General features: G+C 44.3%; 1 protein-coding gene across 9 annotated transcripts in view; it reads left to right on the top strand.

Annotated features, from left to right (window-relative positions):
• Positions 1-16988, top strand: part of LOC139571027 (zinc finger MIZ domain-containing protein 1-like) — a 201415-nt gene that overhangs the window by 170048 nt on the left and 14379 nt on the right. For 4 of the 9 annotated variants that reach the window (XM_071393499.1, XM_071393500.1, XM_071393502.1 and 1 more), the window contains 2 exons: positions 12456-12491; positions 16441-16585. In XM_071393499.1, the coding sequence (XP_071249600.1) occupies positions 12456-12491; positions 16441-16585 (181 nt within the window). Of the gene's footprint in view, positions 1-6376; positions 6526-6750; positions 7189-12455; positions 12492-16440; positions 16586-16988 lie in introns of those variants that run through there. The other 5 variants (XM_071393503.1, XM_071393501.1, XM_071393505.1 and 2 more) reach the window with 4 other exon arrangements.

Raw genomic sequence — 16988 nt, 5'->3', positions numbered from 1 at the left:
CTTTTCAGCGGCAGAGACTGGTATGGATAGAGGGGAAAAATGAATGGAGCCAAATACAGGCAAATCCTCAATGAGAACCTGCCTCAAAGTACTAACGATCTTAGACTGGGGTCACCATCCAAAGCCTAATTAATAACTTCACCATGCTCAAAGGGATATTCAGCATCGTTGCCCATCTTTGTGAGGTTTTGAAAAACCTCCCTGGTCTTTGTGCTTGAATTTGTTCTTGAAATTCACTATTCGATTGAGGGACCTTACAGATAATTGTATGTGTGGGGTACAGAGATGGGGTTGTCATAAAATGTTAACCACTATTATTGACCACAGAATTAGTCCATCTAACTTATGTGATTTGTTAAGCACATTTTTACTCCTGAAATTATTTAGACATGCCATAACAAATGGGTTGAATTCTTATTGACTCAAGACATTTCAGCTTTTCATTTTTTATTATTTAAAAATGAATTCTACAAACAAAAGTCCACTTTGACATTATGGGGTATTGTGTGTAGATCCGTGACACAAAATCTAAATTTAATCCATTTTAAATTCAGGCTGTAACATAATTTTTGGGGGGGAAAGTAAAGGGGTGTGAATACTTTCTGAAGGTAATGTATCTGCTCCTGGTAGTTAGCAACAGATATACTAGTTGTAACTAGCTAGCTAACTAGCAAGTTAGCTTCATTACTAAGGTTCCTGTGCTCTAAGTTAGGAGTAATTGTACAGCTTGCGTTGATGGTATCACATTTAGACAGTTAGATTGCAGCTTGTCGGACGGACATCTCTTTCCAGTTGTCACCACCACTTCTACCTTAGATACAGATTATGTGATTGGCAGACGTGATCAGCAGAGATAGTACACGAGTTTTGATTGGTTTACAGTTTAGTACTCGGCGGTGTTTGCTTGTCCAGCTAGCGAACATAAAAGTAAGTATTTTGAAAACATTTACAAGAATTTACATTGCCAACAAACGGAAATGTGTTCAGAATAAATAAATATACACAATATGTAAAAAATAAAATAAAAAACAGCTCCTTCCTCGACAGAGATCGATCATCTCGAAAACTAAAGCGGCCCACCACCTAGAAGGAAAGCTGGATGGGAGGGAGAGAGGGGAGGGTAGGGTGGGAGGGAGAGAGAGAGGGAGGGAGGAGAGTTAGGGATGGAGATATGAAGCTGTGAGGGAGGGAGAGAGAGAGAAACGAAGGGGGAGAGAGAGAGACTGGGAGGGATGGGGAGAGGGAGAGAGGGGAGGGTAGGGTGGGAGGGAGAGAGAGAGGGAGAGAGGAGAGTTAGGGATGGAGATATGATGCTGGGAGGGAGGGAGAGAGAGAGAAACGGAGGGGGAGAGAGAGAGACTGGGAGGGATGGGGAGAGGGAGAGAGAGATGGGAGATGTGATGAAGGCAGATGAGCCTCAGACTGGTCTCACTCAGACAGCCAGCATCCATCTTACCTCGGTTGCAAGGACGTCTGTCTGAGGAACCAGACAAGAGGGCGACGGTCGCAGAACACACACAAACACACACAGACACTCTTAAGGCCTCTATGTGAAGCTGGAATAGATGATGCACCAGCCCATCACCAGCACTGCCTGTATTTGTGTGTGTGTGTGTGTGTTTTGTGTGCGTGTGCCTGTGTGCACTTGCGTGCAAGTGTGTGTGTGTTCGGGCGTGTATGTGTGTGTGTGTGTGTCTCCGTGCACATAAAGTGCAGCCCCAGCACAATCCCCTGACAGCCAGGCTGGCGACAGAGGGTCCCAAATCTGACACCTGAGAGCTCAGAAGGAAAGCAGGAGTCTGAGGTCCACTCTGGCCATCTCTGGGGAGGGGAGGGGAGGGGCCAGCCTGGTCCTCCAGCTCCGCTCTGAATGCTGATCAATCATACAGTGACAGGATGGTTATTACAGTGGAGATGTTCAAATGGAAAGAAATTGTCTGTACCCTTATAGGCCATGTATTAATGAAAATGTCAGATATTTCAAATATTACAAACGTTAACTTTACCTCTATTTTTAGTGGCTGTATTAGGCCTAATGTAAGCAGCCTGTTTGCCTAGGACTATGTAGCGTGTGTGCATAGTCATATTATTTTGTGTGTACGCCTATGTTTGTGTGTGTATATGCGTGTGTGTGGTGGTAAGGATGAGCTGTCTGGCGTTTGTGACCTCTCAGAGTGAGAGATTAACCTGCCGCATTAATCTGCGATTAGTCAGAGAAGAGACTGAGATCCTATTGGGCTAGCATTAGTTTACTGTGAGCGTACAGTACACTCCCCTATGTACTTATTTGGACAGTGTAGCTAAATATTTTAATTTGTCTCTATACTCCAGCATTTTGGATGTTTTATGAGGCAACAGTACAGAATGTCACCTTTTATTTGAGTGTATTTTCATACACATGTATCTATTCCCCCATTTTGAAGGTGTCATAAGTATTTGGACAACTTATAGTGTATTACATTTAGTCAAAAGTTTAGTATGTGGTCCCATATTCATAGCACGCAATGACTACATCAAGCTTGTGACTCTACAAATTTGTTGGATGCATTTGCAGTTTGTTGTGGTTGTGTATCGGATTATGTTGTGCCCAATAGAAATGAATGGTAAATAATGTGTTGTGTCATTTTGGACTAATTTTATTGTAAATAACAATAGAATATGTTTCTGAAAACTACATTAATGTGGATGCTACCATGATTACGGAGAATCATGAATGAATTGTGAATAATGATGAGTGAGAAAGTTACAGAGGCAAAAATATCATGCCCCCCCAAAAATGCTAACCTCCCCTGTTGTTGTAATGGTGAGAGGTTAGCATGTCTTGGGGGCATGATCTTTTGTGCATCTGTAACTTTCTCACTCATCATTATTCACGATTCGTTCATGATCATCTGTAATCATATTAGCATCCATATTCTGTACTGTCGCCTCATATGAAATATTTGTTCTCAAATCCACAAAGCAGGAGTATAGAGCCAAAAATAAAAGTTTTAACTTCACTGCCCAAATAAATATGTAGGGGAGTGTAGCTGCCTCTATCCACACTGTTGTGATAGAATTAGCTGTTAGCATAGCTACCCCACACAATAGGCCACCTTGGTTCCTCTTCTATTATTAGCTTTGTGTTTGTTACTGTATCCCAGCCTCATCCCCACATGAGGCCTTAGTCCATCATTGTAAATAAGAATGTGTTCTTAATTGACTTGCCTAGTTAAATAAAGGTTAAATAAATATATAAAATGAATATCTGTTGCTGTGGCTGCATTACTAGCTGCAGTTAGCCTTTAGCTGTTAGCCTTTAGCTGTTAGCCGATAGCTGCTTGCAGTTGCTGTATCTGGGATTACCCAGCTGCAGTTCGCTGTTAGCCGTTAGCCATTGCTGTGGATTACCTGCAGACTGTTCACTTCCCTGCTGGACAGTCATTAGATAATGGTTATGCTGCCCTACAAAGACCAGAGCTAACCCTAATCCCATTCCTCACAGGAGAGAGCTAGCTCTGAGGTGGAGGATGTGCCACTGTCAAGATCAACTGGTAACGCTATGGTAGCCTAAACATAACTTAAAATGTTAAAAAAGTTACCTAAAAGGTTAGGTCTTCATAGAAAAAATATATTTATTGGTAATTAACTGTATCAAAAAGGTAGCCTATTCATCTGACTGACTCATTTGCTAGTTATTTATAGCCTTCCTCAGACATATGCCTACAAGGGGAAGTGGATAGACGTAAGGCACAGAGCATTATGAGGTGTTTCACATGTAGGTGTTGTACTGTGCAGACCAGTGGATATTTGGGGTTACCAAACTAGTTCTTGGTTCCTCTCTAGTGGCAGCAGTCAGTCAATCATTCACCTGTCTCAGATCATGTCCGTCCTTTCCTGAAGCTGTCTCTGTGACATTCAACAAACACATTAGTGTCCCTCAAAATGACAGCGCCGACAGACATTTACACCTCTCGCTCATAATGCTCACTGCTTACATATTTGCATGAAGTAATATTTCCGACAACTCCTTTTCTGAATTCCGGAGAGGGGCGAGTTTGGAGTTGTTCTTGGGTTGATTTCAAGGTGTGACCGAGGATGATTTAAAGTCATGGCATAACATGTAGGCTAGTGATTACTACCCTACAGTACAGCAGAATGTCAACAATGTTTGGTTATTGTTGGCAGAGGATATTAAAGGTCGTAGAAAGATGCAGGATCTTGCTTGTTTTCCCTTAAATTAAAAAATTGTATTTATTCTGGCAAATAAATACAAAGTTATTGGATTCTATTGAATATTGACTGTTTTGCAATAGAGAAGTATTTAATATCACTCATTCGGGGCTTGAATTTGAAACGGCTATGTGACCTTATTCATATAGATACCACAACGAAACTGTCTTTTGTGTTTAGGGGGAGGGGTAGACTATATGGAGAGAGCAAGAGACTGCATGACTAAGACAAGTGTGCAGCCAAAGTTTTAGTTCCTGCATATCTTGATTTTGCAGTCTGCAGCCAAGTTAGCCAACAGCAATGCTACTCTCTCTTGATTTCCTTCTGACACATTTGCTACTGAGCGATAGAGCTGTACATACAGCTCAGAGACTGTATAAAGCACTAAAGTGAGGGGATAACTCTCCTCCTGTTTTTCTCTCTGCTGCTTGTCACAAATCTATCACTGTCGTCTCTAAAGTGAAATCGAGAGGGTTGTGAAAAGGTGTAACTTGGGCAAATAAGGGAGAGAAAGCTGTTAAGGATATATTTGTTTGGAGTGGAGGGGAAAGGGAGAAGAGGGTAGAGGAGGGGAGAAGGAGATGGAGAGAGGTTATAACTTGGCTGTGAAGGTACAAAAGAGAGGTAGAGAAAAAATAATGTAAATTAACTTGGATGTGAAGGGAATATGGGGACAGAGAGAGAGTTGGCCAGGGTTCTGTATTAGTTGGGAGTGTCCCTCCACTGACGTCCCCCTCTCTGATCTCAGACGTAAAGAATGTTGAGCAGGCCAGGCAGGACTATGAGTGGAGAATGTTGGGCCAGTCAGGCCAGGCAGGACTATGGAATGCTGTTAGCACTGAGTAAATCAACAAAGCATGCTCCCTGGGAAATCTGCTGTCGCACGTCAGGGAAAGCAACAAATGCAGCGTGTCAACAGTGACGGATCGCTTCCAGTGTGAGGCAGGCTGTAACTCACAAGCAAAACATATTTTGTACACACACTCTCTCTTTAACTCTGTCTTTCACACACTCACCCTTTCTCTGCTCTCTCGCCCCCCCCTGTAAGTTCTCTGTTTCCCTGTAGCTGCTTGAGGCAGAGTGGCAGTTCTCCTTTTTTGTTCTCCTTTTTAGTTCTCCTTTTTTTTGAGAGAGAGAGACATAGAGAGAGCGCAGTCCTACTACTGCATTATTAACTGATGTTGCTATAGGGCTATTTATAGTGGGTGTGTGTGTGTGTGTCTGACACTAAGCTTTACCTCCTTAGACGAGATGATGATAATGATGAAATCACTTTGCAACATAAAAGTACCGTCAACTTTTCAAACTAGTAAAACCCTGAAACAGATAAGTGTTCCGTTTTCAAAGGGTACGGAGGAAGATGCTTATTTTACGTGGTTATGATGTTATAATATTTTACATTAGGTGATTCATTGGTTCACATTTACAGTGAAATGTAAAAAGTCATTTTGCTAATGCCAAAGCTGAACTTCAATAGAACAGTGCTGACTTAGCCGGTCTCTTTTGTGGAGGAAAAGTGCGAAGGGAGGATATCACAGCGTACACACCTTGGGTGAAGAACTGTTTCACATTGCACTTTTCACACAGTGAAATGCTGCATCAGACCTCCGTGTGTCAATGATGGTCCTCTGTAGGCCTGCGTGCCCTCTCTCTCTCTCTCTCTCTCTCTCTCTCTCTCTCTCTCTCTCTCTCTCTCTCTCTCTCTCTCTCTCTCTCTCTCTCTCTCTCTCTCTCTCTCTCTCTCTCTTTCTCTCTCTCTCTCTCTCTCTCTCTCTCTCTCTCTCTCTCTCTCTCTCTCTCTCTGTGTCTCTCATTCTCTCTCTCTCTCTCTCTCTCTCTCTCTCTCTCTCTCTCTCTCTCTCTCTCTCTCTCTCTCTCATTCTCTCTCTCTCATTCTCTCTCTCTCTCTCTTCTCTCTCTCTCTCTCATTCTCTCTCTCTCTCTCATCTCTCTCTCACTCTTTCTCTCTCTCTGTGTTTCTCTATCTCTGTTTGTGTCTCCCTCTGTCTCTGATGCATTGGCCTTTGGCCAGGATACTGTCTATCTAGCATGTTAGGTCCCACCCACTTCTGCAAGTCAGAAATGTGAGCTGGCTGCGTTTTTTTCTCCTTCCTCCCCGCTAGCTAAGTGTCTGTCGGGCTGTCTGTGTGTCTGAGAGAGAGCGAGAGAGAGTTTGTGTGTGTGTGTGTGTGTGTATATGTACATACGTGCCTGTGTGTGTGTTTGTATGCGCGATTGGAGCTTCAGGGGCAGTGCAATGGATCACTAGTGAATAAAAACAAGAGGCATAAATAACAGCACCACACGACAGAGGTGAGGAGTCCCTGTTTCTACCCCTCTCATTCTCTGACTCTTTCCTTTTCCCTCACTTTCTTCTCTTCCCCTCCCTCCTCTCCCTTCCCTCTCTCTCCCTCCTTTCCTCCCTCCCTCCATCCTGTCATCTGTGGAGCCAGTTGGAGCTGGTAGCAGGTACAGCAGGAGGCAGGAACCCATTACTATGGCGCAAGCTCTCTGATTGGCTGAGCCGGGGAGACCGGGAGACTGCTTCTAAATAATAGATGTGCATTGTGCCGACACTGGACAGGAAGGAGAGAGAGAGAGCGAGACAGAGAGAGAGAGAGACAGAGAGAGAGAAAAAAAACAGAGGCAGAAGGAAGAGGGAGAGACAACAGGGATAAAGAGAGAGCGAGGGAGAGAGAGAGCGGGGGAGAAAGAGAGATAGAGAAGGGGAGGGGAAACAGAGGCAGGGGAAGAGGGAGAGAGACAGCAGGGAGAAAAAAAGCAAAAACTGAGTGAAAGATAAAAGAAAGGGCAGAGGAAAGAGAGTTTAAAAAAAGGGAGAAATAAAATAAGCTAGAGCGTTGCCATTGGCCTCTGTGGGAGCTTAGCTGTGTTCTGACATCAGAGCCTTCTCTCTCTCTCCCTGTGCCATGACGACAATGAGATGAGACACACTGGGACTTTTCTTGACTCTGGGTAAGTCTAAGAGCGGTGTGTGAATGTGAGTCCGTGTCCGAATACCCGTATTGAGTATGCTTTAAATGCCAGGATGTCATACTAATTTCGCCTTTTCATCTAGTACAATTCGCTGCACACTATTGAGGAAGAGAATTGTCTTTCGAGACCCACGTGTCTGACAACAGCTGATAATCAGCTGAGGGGACACACTGTACCAAAATGAACGAATGGCGGGAATCAACGCAGTTGCGCATTAGATGATGTATTCTCAGTAGGATGAGCCTAGTATGTTGATATTTGTAGCTTACTGCATTGTTGTTACTAAACAGTATGTTCTAAATAGTATGTAGTACGATTAGTAGGGTCATTCCATGAAATCAGTTCCTTTTGCGTTCCTTTGATATTTTAAGTGGAAATTGTGCACAAATATTGCATTTTTTGAAAGCATGTTATATTAAATGAAGCGCCCTTGAATATTGACCACATGGAAAATTCTATAAATCTGATTTTGAATATGAATAACGACTAAGGTCCCTCCATCAACCTCTGTGACTTCTAGGAACCCACTTAACCCCAACATTTCTCCAAGTTTCACCATCATTGTAAACCCCTAGTTATTTTGTTGTTTTGACAAAGTCATTTCTGAAGACTATTATTTATTTAATGTTATTAATCATACATTTTAAGGTAAAACAACAACCTGTCCCTCATTTTAAGGTCAACCCTGTTACGTGAACTGAACTCTTGTTTTAATGTGGTGAAACCACTCTTTTTTTAATTTTTTTTCAAAAAGAGACATTGAACAGCTAATAGTCAAATCCTAGTGTAAAAGCAGGTGAGCTGGTTCTACTCTTTTTTGCCATTTTCTGGTGTTTTGTGGTGGAAAACTGCGCGGGTCGAGCAGAACACGTCAACCCTGTTACCCAGGCTAGAAATGTTTAGTCAAGCTTGCATTCAATTGCCCCTCCCTGTTGCACACAACAAGCTTCCATTCCCTCTGTCACAAGGGGATTTATGGCTGATTTAAGATGAAATCGTCAACCCTGTTACAGTCAGCCCTGTTAGGTTATTTACCACTTAATAAGCACCTAATAGTCATTTTTTTATTTAACATGAGATGAGAAGTGTTTTTTATTAAGTTGAACACTTTTCTTTCACCAAGTTACACTACTCAAAAGGCACCTAATTAGTGGAACGACCCAGTACACAGGATGGAGTTTAGGTAAGTAGTAGACAAGCCAGATTTCGGACACGGCCTGTGTGTGTGTGTGCACCACGTGTGAGCGTATCTGTGAGTTGAGCTGTCTGCTTGAAGAGACATCGGAAGGTGTTTGGATGTGTTAATGGTTCTGTGATGTGTGTGTTTGCGTGTGTGCATCTGAGATTATGTGTGTGTATGCATGTGTGTGTCAGGCAATCCCAGTCTGGCTTTGGGTTTAAGTAGGGTCCCCTGCTGTGGCTCGAGATAAAAGGAGGGTTTTGAGTCTGAAAGCATAGAAAGACTTAGACTGACTGGAATGGACGCTCCATGATGGCTTCATTGATGGGAAACTTTGGAATTAGATTTTCTCTCTCCATGTTTTACAACTCAGAACATGCATGTTTGTTTCCACTATTCTACATGCAACAATGTAAAATCCTAAAGCACTGCAATATGAGTGTGATTCATTATATAAGATTATCAGAAATGTAGACCTGTACAGTATATCTATGTCTTGGAGTGGTTCCATGGGACAATGTCTTGGAGTGGTTCCAGGGGACTATGTCTTGGAGTGGTTCCAGGGGACTATGTCTTGGAGTGGTTCCATGGGACAATGTCTTGGAGTGGTTCCAGGGGACTATGTCTTGGAGTGGTCCAGGGGACTATGTCTTGGAGTGGTTCCAGGGGACTATGTCTTGGAGTGGTTCCAGGGGACTATGTCTTGGAGTGGTTCCAGGGGACTATGTCTTGGAGTGGTTCCAGGGGACTATGTCTTGGAGTGGTTCCAGGGGACTATGTCTTGGAGTGGTTCCAGGGGACTATGTCTTGGAGTGGTTCCAGGGGACTATGTCTTGGAGTGGTTCCAGGGGACTATGTCTTGGAGTGGTTCCAGGGGACTATGTCTTGGAGTGGTTCCAGGGGACTATGTCTTGGAGTGGTTCCAGGGGACTATGTCTTGGAGTGGTTCCAGGGGACTATGTCTTGGAGTGGTTCCAGGGGACTATGTCTTGGAGTGGTTCCAGGGGACTATGTCTTGGAGTGGTTCCAGGGGACTATGTCTTGGAGTGGTTCCAGGGGACTATGTCTTGGAGTGGTTCCAGGGGACTATGTCTTGGAGTGGTTCCAGGGGACTATGTCTTGGAGTGGTTCCAGGGGACTATGTCTTGGAGTGGTTCACAGGGGACTATGACTTGGAGTACGTACCAGCGGACTAGGGCTTGGAGCGGCTACATGGGGCCACATGTCTTGGAGTGGTTCCAGGGGACTATGTCCTGGAGCTCGGCTCCAGGGAGACTATGTCTTGGAGTTGTTCCAGTGAGACTATGTAGTACTGGGAGCTGGTTCCAGTGAGACTGTGTCGTACTGGCAGCTGGTTCCAGTGAGATTGTGTCGTACTGGCAGCTCGTTCCAGTAAGACTATGTCTTGTAGTGATCTAGGGGACTATGTCTCGGAGTGGTCCAGTAGGATTGTGTATTACTGGGAGCTCGTCCAAGGGACTAAGACTTGGTGTAGTACTGGCTGACTACGTCCTGGAGTAAGATTCCAGTGGACTATGTACTGGGAGCTCGTTCCAGGGGACTATGTCTTGGAGTGGTTCCAGGGGACTATGTCTTGGAGTGGTTCCAGGGGACTATGTCTTGGAGTGGTTCCAGGGGACTATGTCTTGGAGTGGTTCCAGGGGACTATGTCTTGGAGCTCGTTCCAGTAAGATTGTGTAGTACTGGCAGCTCGTTCCAGTAAGATTGTGTAGTACTGGGAGCTCGTTCCAGTAAGATTGTGTAGTACTGGCTGCTCGTTCCAGTAAGACTGTGTCGTACTGGCAGCTGGTTCCAGTGAGACTATGTCTTGGAGTGGTTCCAGGGGACTATGTCTTGGAGTGGTTCCAGTGGACTATGTACTGGGAGCTCGTTCCAGTAAGATTGTGTAGTACTGGCAGCTCGTTCCAGTAAGACTATGTGTTGGAGTGGCTCCAGGCGGACTATGTCCTAGTAGTGATTCCAGGGGACTATGTACTGGGAGCTCGTTCCAGTAAGACTATGCTTGGAGTACTGGCTGCTCGTCCTAGTAAGCATTGTGTAGTACTGGCTGCTACGTACCAGCTGACCAGGATTGTGTACGTACTGGCTGCTACAGTTTAACTCAGTAACCTGAGCTCTGCTTCAGAGAGACTGGCTGATTGTCCAGTAAGATTGTGTAGTACTGGGAGCTCGTCCAGTAAGATTGTGTAGTACTGGCTGCTCGTCCAGTAAGATTGTGTAGTACTGGGAGCTCGTCCAGTAAGATTGTGTAGTACTGGCTGCTCGTCCAGTAAGATTGTGTAGTACTGGCTGCTCGTCCAGTAAGATTGTGTAGTACTGGGAGCTCGTCCAGTAAGATTGTGTAGTACTGGCTGCTCGTCCAGTAAGATTGTGTAGTACTGGGAGCTCGTCCAGTAAGATTGTGTAGTACTGGCTGCTCGTCCAGTAAGATTGTGTAGTACTGGGAGCTCGTCCAGTAAGATTGTGTAGTACTGGCTGCTCGTCCAGTAAGATTGTGTAGTACTGGCTGCTCGTCCAGTAAGATTGTGTAGTACTGGGAGCTCGTCCAGTAAGATTGTGTAGTACTGGCTGCTCGTCCAGTAAGATTGTGTAGTACTGGGAGCTCGTCCAGTAAGATTGTGTAGTACTGGCTGCTCGTCCAGTAAGAGTGTGTAGTACTGGCTGTTCGTCCAGTAAGATTGTGTAGTACTGGGAGCTCGTCCAGTAAGATTGTGTAGTACTGGGAGGACAGTGGTGGATTCATTAAGACACACAGGGTGCAGTTCCCAGTGAACACTGTTGATCTGTTGAGCTGCACTGTTGTTTGTTTCCTGTACATCTAATGTGCTCTATGTCTAACCACTGTAACCACCAGCATCCTCACAGCTAGTGTGTGTGGCCACCCTGTTTCCTCTTCTGTAAGAAGCCTAGGCCGCTGACTTAAAGGGTTACTTAGGGATTTTGGCAATGGGGCCCTTTATCTACTTCTCCAGAGTCAAATGAACTCGTGGATACCATTTTTATGTCTATGTGCAGTCTGAGGGAAGTCGCTAACTAGCGCTAGCACAATTGCTTACTAGTGTTAGCAAGTTCATCTGTCATTGCCAAAATCCCGGAGTATCCCTTTAGCCTCAGGATATTGTAAATCGTATCCATCTAATGTGTTCTAACCACTGAAACCTCCAGGATCCTCACAGCTAGTGCATGTATATGTGAGTGAGTCTAAAGTTACTGTGCGGTGAAAATGCTATAGTGCAGATGGGAAGGTCCTGACCCCAGGGTTAGTAATTGGACAAGGACATACTTCTAATCATAGTGTATCATGGGTAATTCCTGCCAAAGCATCATATGTCAGTATCTTAACAGTCTGAATGCAGGTCAGATACTGTACACAGGTCATGACCCCTATGCCTTCACTCTAGGCTACATTTCAATCTGGAAACTAGCGTGATGTAATCCTATCTGTGTGCCCTCTAAAGAATGAAAACTGTATTGTGTTGAAGTCAACCAGAATAAATGTGCATGTATTTTTATTTTTCTACTTAGGGCATCATCCATCATGGCTCTCCACCTCTCTACATATCTTTGTGTGGTCAATGAAGCATTTCAGACAAATATATTGACTTGGTAGGACTAACAGACTCTTCATCTCTATCACTACAGAACTATGACTTCTTCTTTGCCTTTTTTTAAAGAGCATACTGCATGGCTATCCATCTCTCTGGATCTCTTTGTCAGTCAAGTATTCATATCAAATGCATATAAAGCAAATATATATATCTATGTAGTCTGACCCTATAGGGTGGAAGGGTAGGCTCTTTGCGAGTGATTGGCTCAAACGAGCCTGCGTTTTTTTTTTCTTATACGGGCCTAACTTCTGTTTTGTGTGTGTGTTTACTTTGAGCCTCGATTGTTTGTGGGTTTGGTGCCAGTGCCACACACATAGGGATACAAGACACAGAAATTGCAGACTGCACGTTTAACTTGACTGTTGCTGCTGCATTTTGTGTTTTGTTCGTGATTAACCCCTCCCTCCCCAGTAAAATGTGTAATTTGAACCCTACAGAAACCAACACCTGCAGGAGATGTCAGAGTGACTCAGGTAGCTAACCTCGCTCCATTCCTCCCTCCATCCATCCCTCTCTGGCTCCAGCATCCGACCGCTTATCGTTACTCCACCTCCACCCCTCCATCTGTATGCTCCGTATGCTCACAGAGACCAAATCAAACTCGCACTATGAGAAAACCTGAACAGTTGTGTTTCAGTAAACAAATAAAAAACAGACCGTTTATAAAATGAATGTGATTATTTACCCTGTGCTGGTTTTTCCTGCAGTGTGGTTTTGATTGAATCTGCCCCAGAGTCATGGAGAGGGATTATAAACCCATTGGATGTGCTTCTGGTTGGGCAGAGGCTCTCAGAGTGGAGTGGAGGAGGGTCATTAGCTGGGAAGGATATCATTGGCTGCTAAATGGGTTCCATTACGGTTTTGCAGAAGCATGACTTTGTCTGCATCTCGAATGGCACCCGATTCCCTTTTAAGAGCACTACTTTTGACAAAAGTAGTGCACTACATAGGGAATAGGGTTCCATTTTGGATGCAGACCTTTTGATTTCAAGAGGATTTGATGTCCTCTCTTCATATTTCTTATTTTGCACACATTATCCTGCCCACATTACACAGCATACTGGCTGGAGCTTTATATAGATTATGATTTTATAGAAATAGCTTTTTTTGTCTTGTATCACACGTTGTATGTGTATAGGCTTCTGACAATGCGTGTATTCGGCGTCCAATGTACGGTTTTCATGTTCTGAGAAAGTGTACTGTCTCATATCTGTGTGTACTATGTAGTACTACCTCTATCTGTAGTGTACTGTACGTGAGCTGATCTGCATGTGTGTCTATATCAGAGTGTTGTGAGTAATGTGGGCTGCACAGCCAAGCCTGTAATATAGGCTAGTCTGTGACATCACTGCTTTCTGCATTCATCCATACTGTACGTTCAGTGGAAATGTGTGGTCTGGTCTTTTAAACTTGCTGTTTATCATGTACAAGTGCTGAAACATTGCAGTGTCAACATAGAGAAAGATATAATGATGTCGTCATGTGGACTGTACCTTTAACTGTAGAGGAGGAGAATATCCACTAGCTAAATTACCTGAGTCATCCAGCCTGTGTGAACAGCAGGAAGTGTAACCCGGGGCAACAGGCTGCTGTTTCCATTAACTAATGATAGAGGGCAAGTCCTCCATTACAAGGAAACTCCGAATGCTAATTACTGTAGAACAGAGAGAGAAAGAAAGAGAAAGAAAGAGAGAGAGAGAGCGAGAAAGAGTGAGGATACTAGCAGAGTACTTAACCCTTCCGTGACTACTTTTGACCAGAACACTATGGGTGTAAATAGCAGTTTGCCAGGTCCTGCGACAGGCTGGGCGTGCGGAGGGAGGACGGAGGTGGTGATTAAGTGGGGAGATAAGCTCTCTGTAATGGCAGGGTGGAATAATTCCACTTTAAGTAGGAGGGCTGAGTCTCTCCTCCCTCTGGCTCTGGCAGAAACCTGCTGGGAGCCTGAGACTGACTTCTCAGAGATTGGCTCAATGTGGCTCAGTCTGCTCTGCTGTGGTCAACTCTCCTCTTCTCGTTTCTTCTCTCTCCTCTCCTTTATTCATGGCTCAATTAAGGCTTTGCTGTTTGATCTCAAGCACCTTTTGAGATGATTTTCTGTGTTAAGATGTTAGACATTAAGTCCAAAGCTCTTCTTATGTACAGTGCATCGTACACCATTCATAATGATGTTTGCCTGCCTGCATGGTGGAGCAGACAGTTACCTGCGTTGAAGATGACTGAGAACGCTGAGCAATCTGATTAGTCATTGGGGACGAGTGGAGGGGAGAAAGAGGAGGGGAGAGGACGGGTATACGCTCTCTAACCCATATCCATCTCTCTCTCTCTCTCTCTCTCTCTCTCTCTCTCTCTCTCTCTCTCTCTCTCTCTCTCTCTCTCTCTCTCTCTCTCTCTCTGTCTCCATCTCTCCATCTCGAGCTCTCCCTCTCTCTCTTTTCCCACCCCCCCCTCTCTCGCTCTGCAATGTTACCATTCCTCTTCAGAAAGCCAGAGGACTCTTCTAGAGCGATCAGAGCTGATGTACTGCAGATAAACACTGTGTGATTCTTTCCATCAGTCACTGAGATCTACACTGGCAATCAGACAGCAACAGACAGGCTGGGATTACTGTGTTAGGGTGCCTCAATGTGGCAGGAGGCAGAACTGCAGTCCAACTTGAAGAGTGAGAGGCAGCACTCAAATGTAGTGGGCAGAACATAGTCAGAGAGTTGAGGAATCAATTGAGATAGTTCTGATCAAGCATTTTTGATGGGCAATTGTTTGTTTGTTTTTCTGATGGCAGAAGTGGCTGTGGAGACTTTCAGAGAGTCCAAATCATTTTGCTGAAGTAAAAATAATATCATAGGATCCTAATGTTTGGTAATAGAAACTGACTTACTTCAAACTGACATATTGGAGACTGTTTTAGCAGACCGACAGACTGTAGTTAAAGTGTAAAGTTGTATATGTAGACCGACCTGTGTGTGTTTCCTACATTATTAGACTGACACGTGTGTGTGTGTGTTTCCTACATTATTAGACTGACACGTGTGTGTATGTGTGTGTTTCCTACATTATTAGACTGACACGTGTGTGTGTGTGTGTGTGTTGCCTACATTATTAGACTGACACGTGTGTGTGTGTTTCCTACATTATTAGACTGACACGTGTGTGTTTTCCTACATTATTAGACTGACACGTGAGTGTGTGTGTGTGTGTGTTTCCTATGTTATTAGACTGACACGTGAGTGTGTGTGTTTTCCTACATTATTAGACTGACACGTGAGTGTGTGTGTGTGTGTGTTTCCTACATTATTAGACTGACGTGTGTGTGTGTGTGTGTGTGTGTGTGTGTGTGTGTGTGTGTGTGTGTGTGTGTGTGTGTGTGTGTGTGTGTGTGTGTGTGTGTGTGTGTGTGTGTGTGTGTGTGTGTGTGTGTGTGTGTCCTACGTTATTAGACTGACACGTGAGTGTGTGTGTGTGTGTTTCCTACATTATTAGACTGACACGTGTGTGTGTGTGTGTGTGTGTGTTTCCTACGTTATTAGACTGACACGTGAGTGTGTGTGTGTGTGTGTGTGTGTGTGTGTGTGTGTGTGTGTGTGTGTGTTTCCTACATTATTAGACTGACACATGTGTGTGTGTGTTTCCTACGTTATTAGACTGACACGTGTGTGTGTGTGTGTGTGTGTGTGTGTGTGTGTGTGTGTGTGTGTGTGTGTGTGTGTGTGTGTGTGTGTGTGTGTGTGTGTGTGTGTGTGTGTGTGTGTGTTTTCTACATTATTAGACTGACACGTGAGTGTGTGTATGTGTTTCCTATATTATTAGACTGACACATGAGTGTGTGTGTGTTTCCTACGTTATTAGACTGACACATGAGTGTGTGTGTGTGTGTGTTTCCTAAGTTATTAGACTGACACGTGTGTGTGTGTTTCCTACGTTATTAGACTGACACATGAGTGTGTGTGTGTGTTTTCTACATTATTAGACTGACACGTGAGTGTGTGTGAGTGTGTGTGTTTCCTACATTATTAGACTGACACATTTGTGTGTGTGTGTGTTTCCTACGTTATTAGACTGACACGTGTGTGTGTGTGTTTCCTACATTATTAGACTGACACATGAGTGTGTGTGAGTGTGTGTGTTTCCTACATTATTAGACTGACACGTGTGTGTGTGTGTGTGTGTGTTTCCTACGTTATTAGACTGACTGTGTGTGTGTGTGTGGGTGGGTGGGTGGGTGGGTGGGTTGGGTGGGTGGGTGGGTGGGTGGGTGGGTGGGTGGGTGGGTGTGTGTGTTTCCTACATTATTAGACTGACACATGAGTGTGTGTGTGTGTGTGTTTCCTACATTATTAGACTGACACATGAGTGTCTGTGTGTTTTTCATACATTATTAGACTGACACATGAGTGTGTGTGTGTGTGTTTTTCTTTCCCGTAGCCTTGCTGTCATCGTGGTGCGAGGAGCTGGGTCGCCTCCTGCTGTTGCGTCACCAGAAGAGCAGACAGAACGAGTCCCCTCAGGGCAAAGTCCCCATGCAGCCCAACATAAACACCATGAAACCCCCTGGAGGACTCTCACATGGGTCAGTGTGTGTTTGTGTGTCCCCGTCCGTCCGTCTGTCAGTGTGTACTTTGCTGTATATGTTTTCTGTTTTACACAAAGGGAGACATTGTCACTTTCATTTTCACTTACACAACAGGTGTGAACATGTCATTTAAACACACACTCCCTCATTGGTTCCCTGGTTTAAACTGGATCGTTCGTGTTAACTTTAACAATGTTTACCTAAATCTCAGTTTCCTCCCACCTCTCCCCCCTCAAAGTAAGCTATATAAATCGTGCCCTATGTTGCATTTAACCTAGAATATTCTCCTCCCAGTCCCTTCTCAAATAAATACATGTACTGAGTTTTTCTCTTCATGAAAGTGAGCTAAGACAAGCTTAGCAGAGCTAGCTTGGAGGATAGGAACAGACATACACGCTGG

This window comes from Salvelinus alpinus, chromosome 3, assembly GCF_045679555.1.
Source record: "Salvelinus alpinus chromosome 3, SLU_Salpinus.1, whole genome shotgun sequence".
Lineage (NCBI taxonomy): Eukaryota > Metazoa > Chordata > Actinopteri > Salmoniformes > Salmonidae > Salvelinus > Salvelinus alpinus.
Note: the sequence above shows the minus strand (reverse complement) of the source record. Positions and strands in the feature narration are given on the sequence as shown.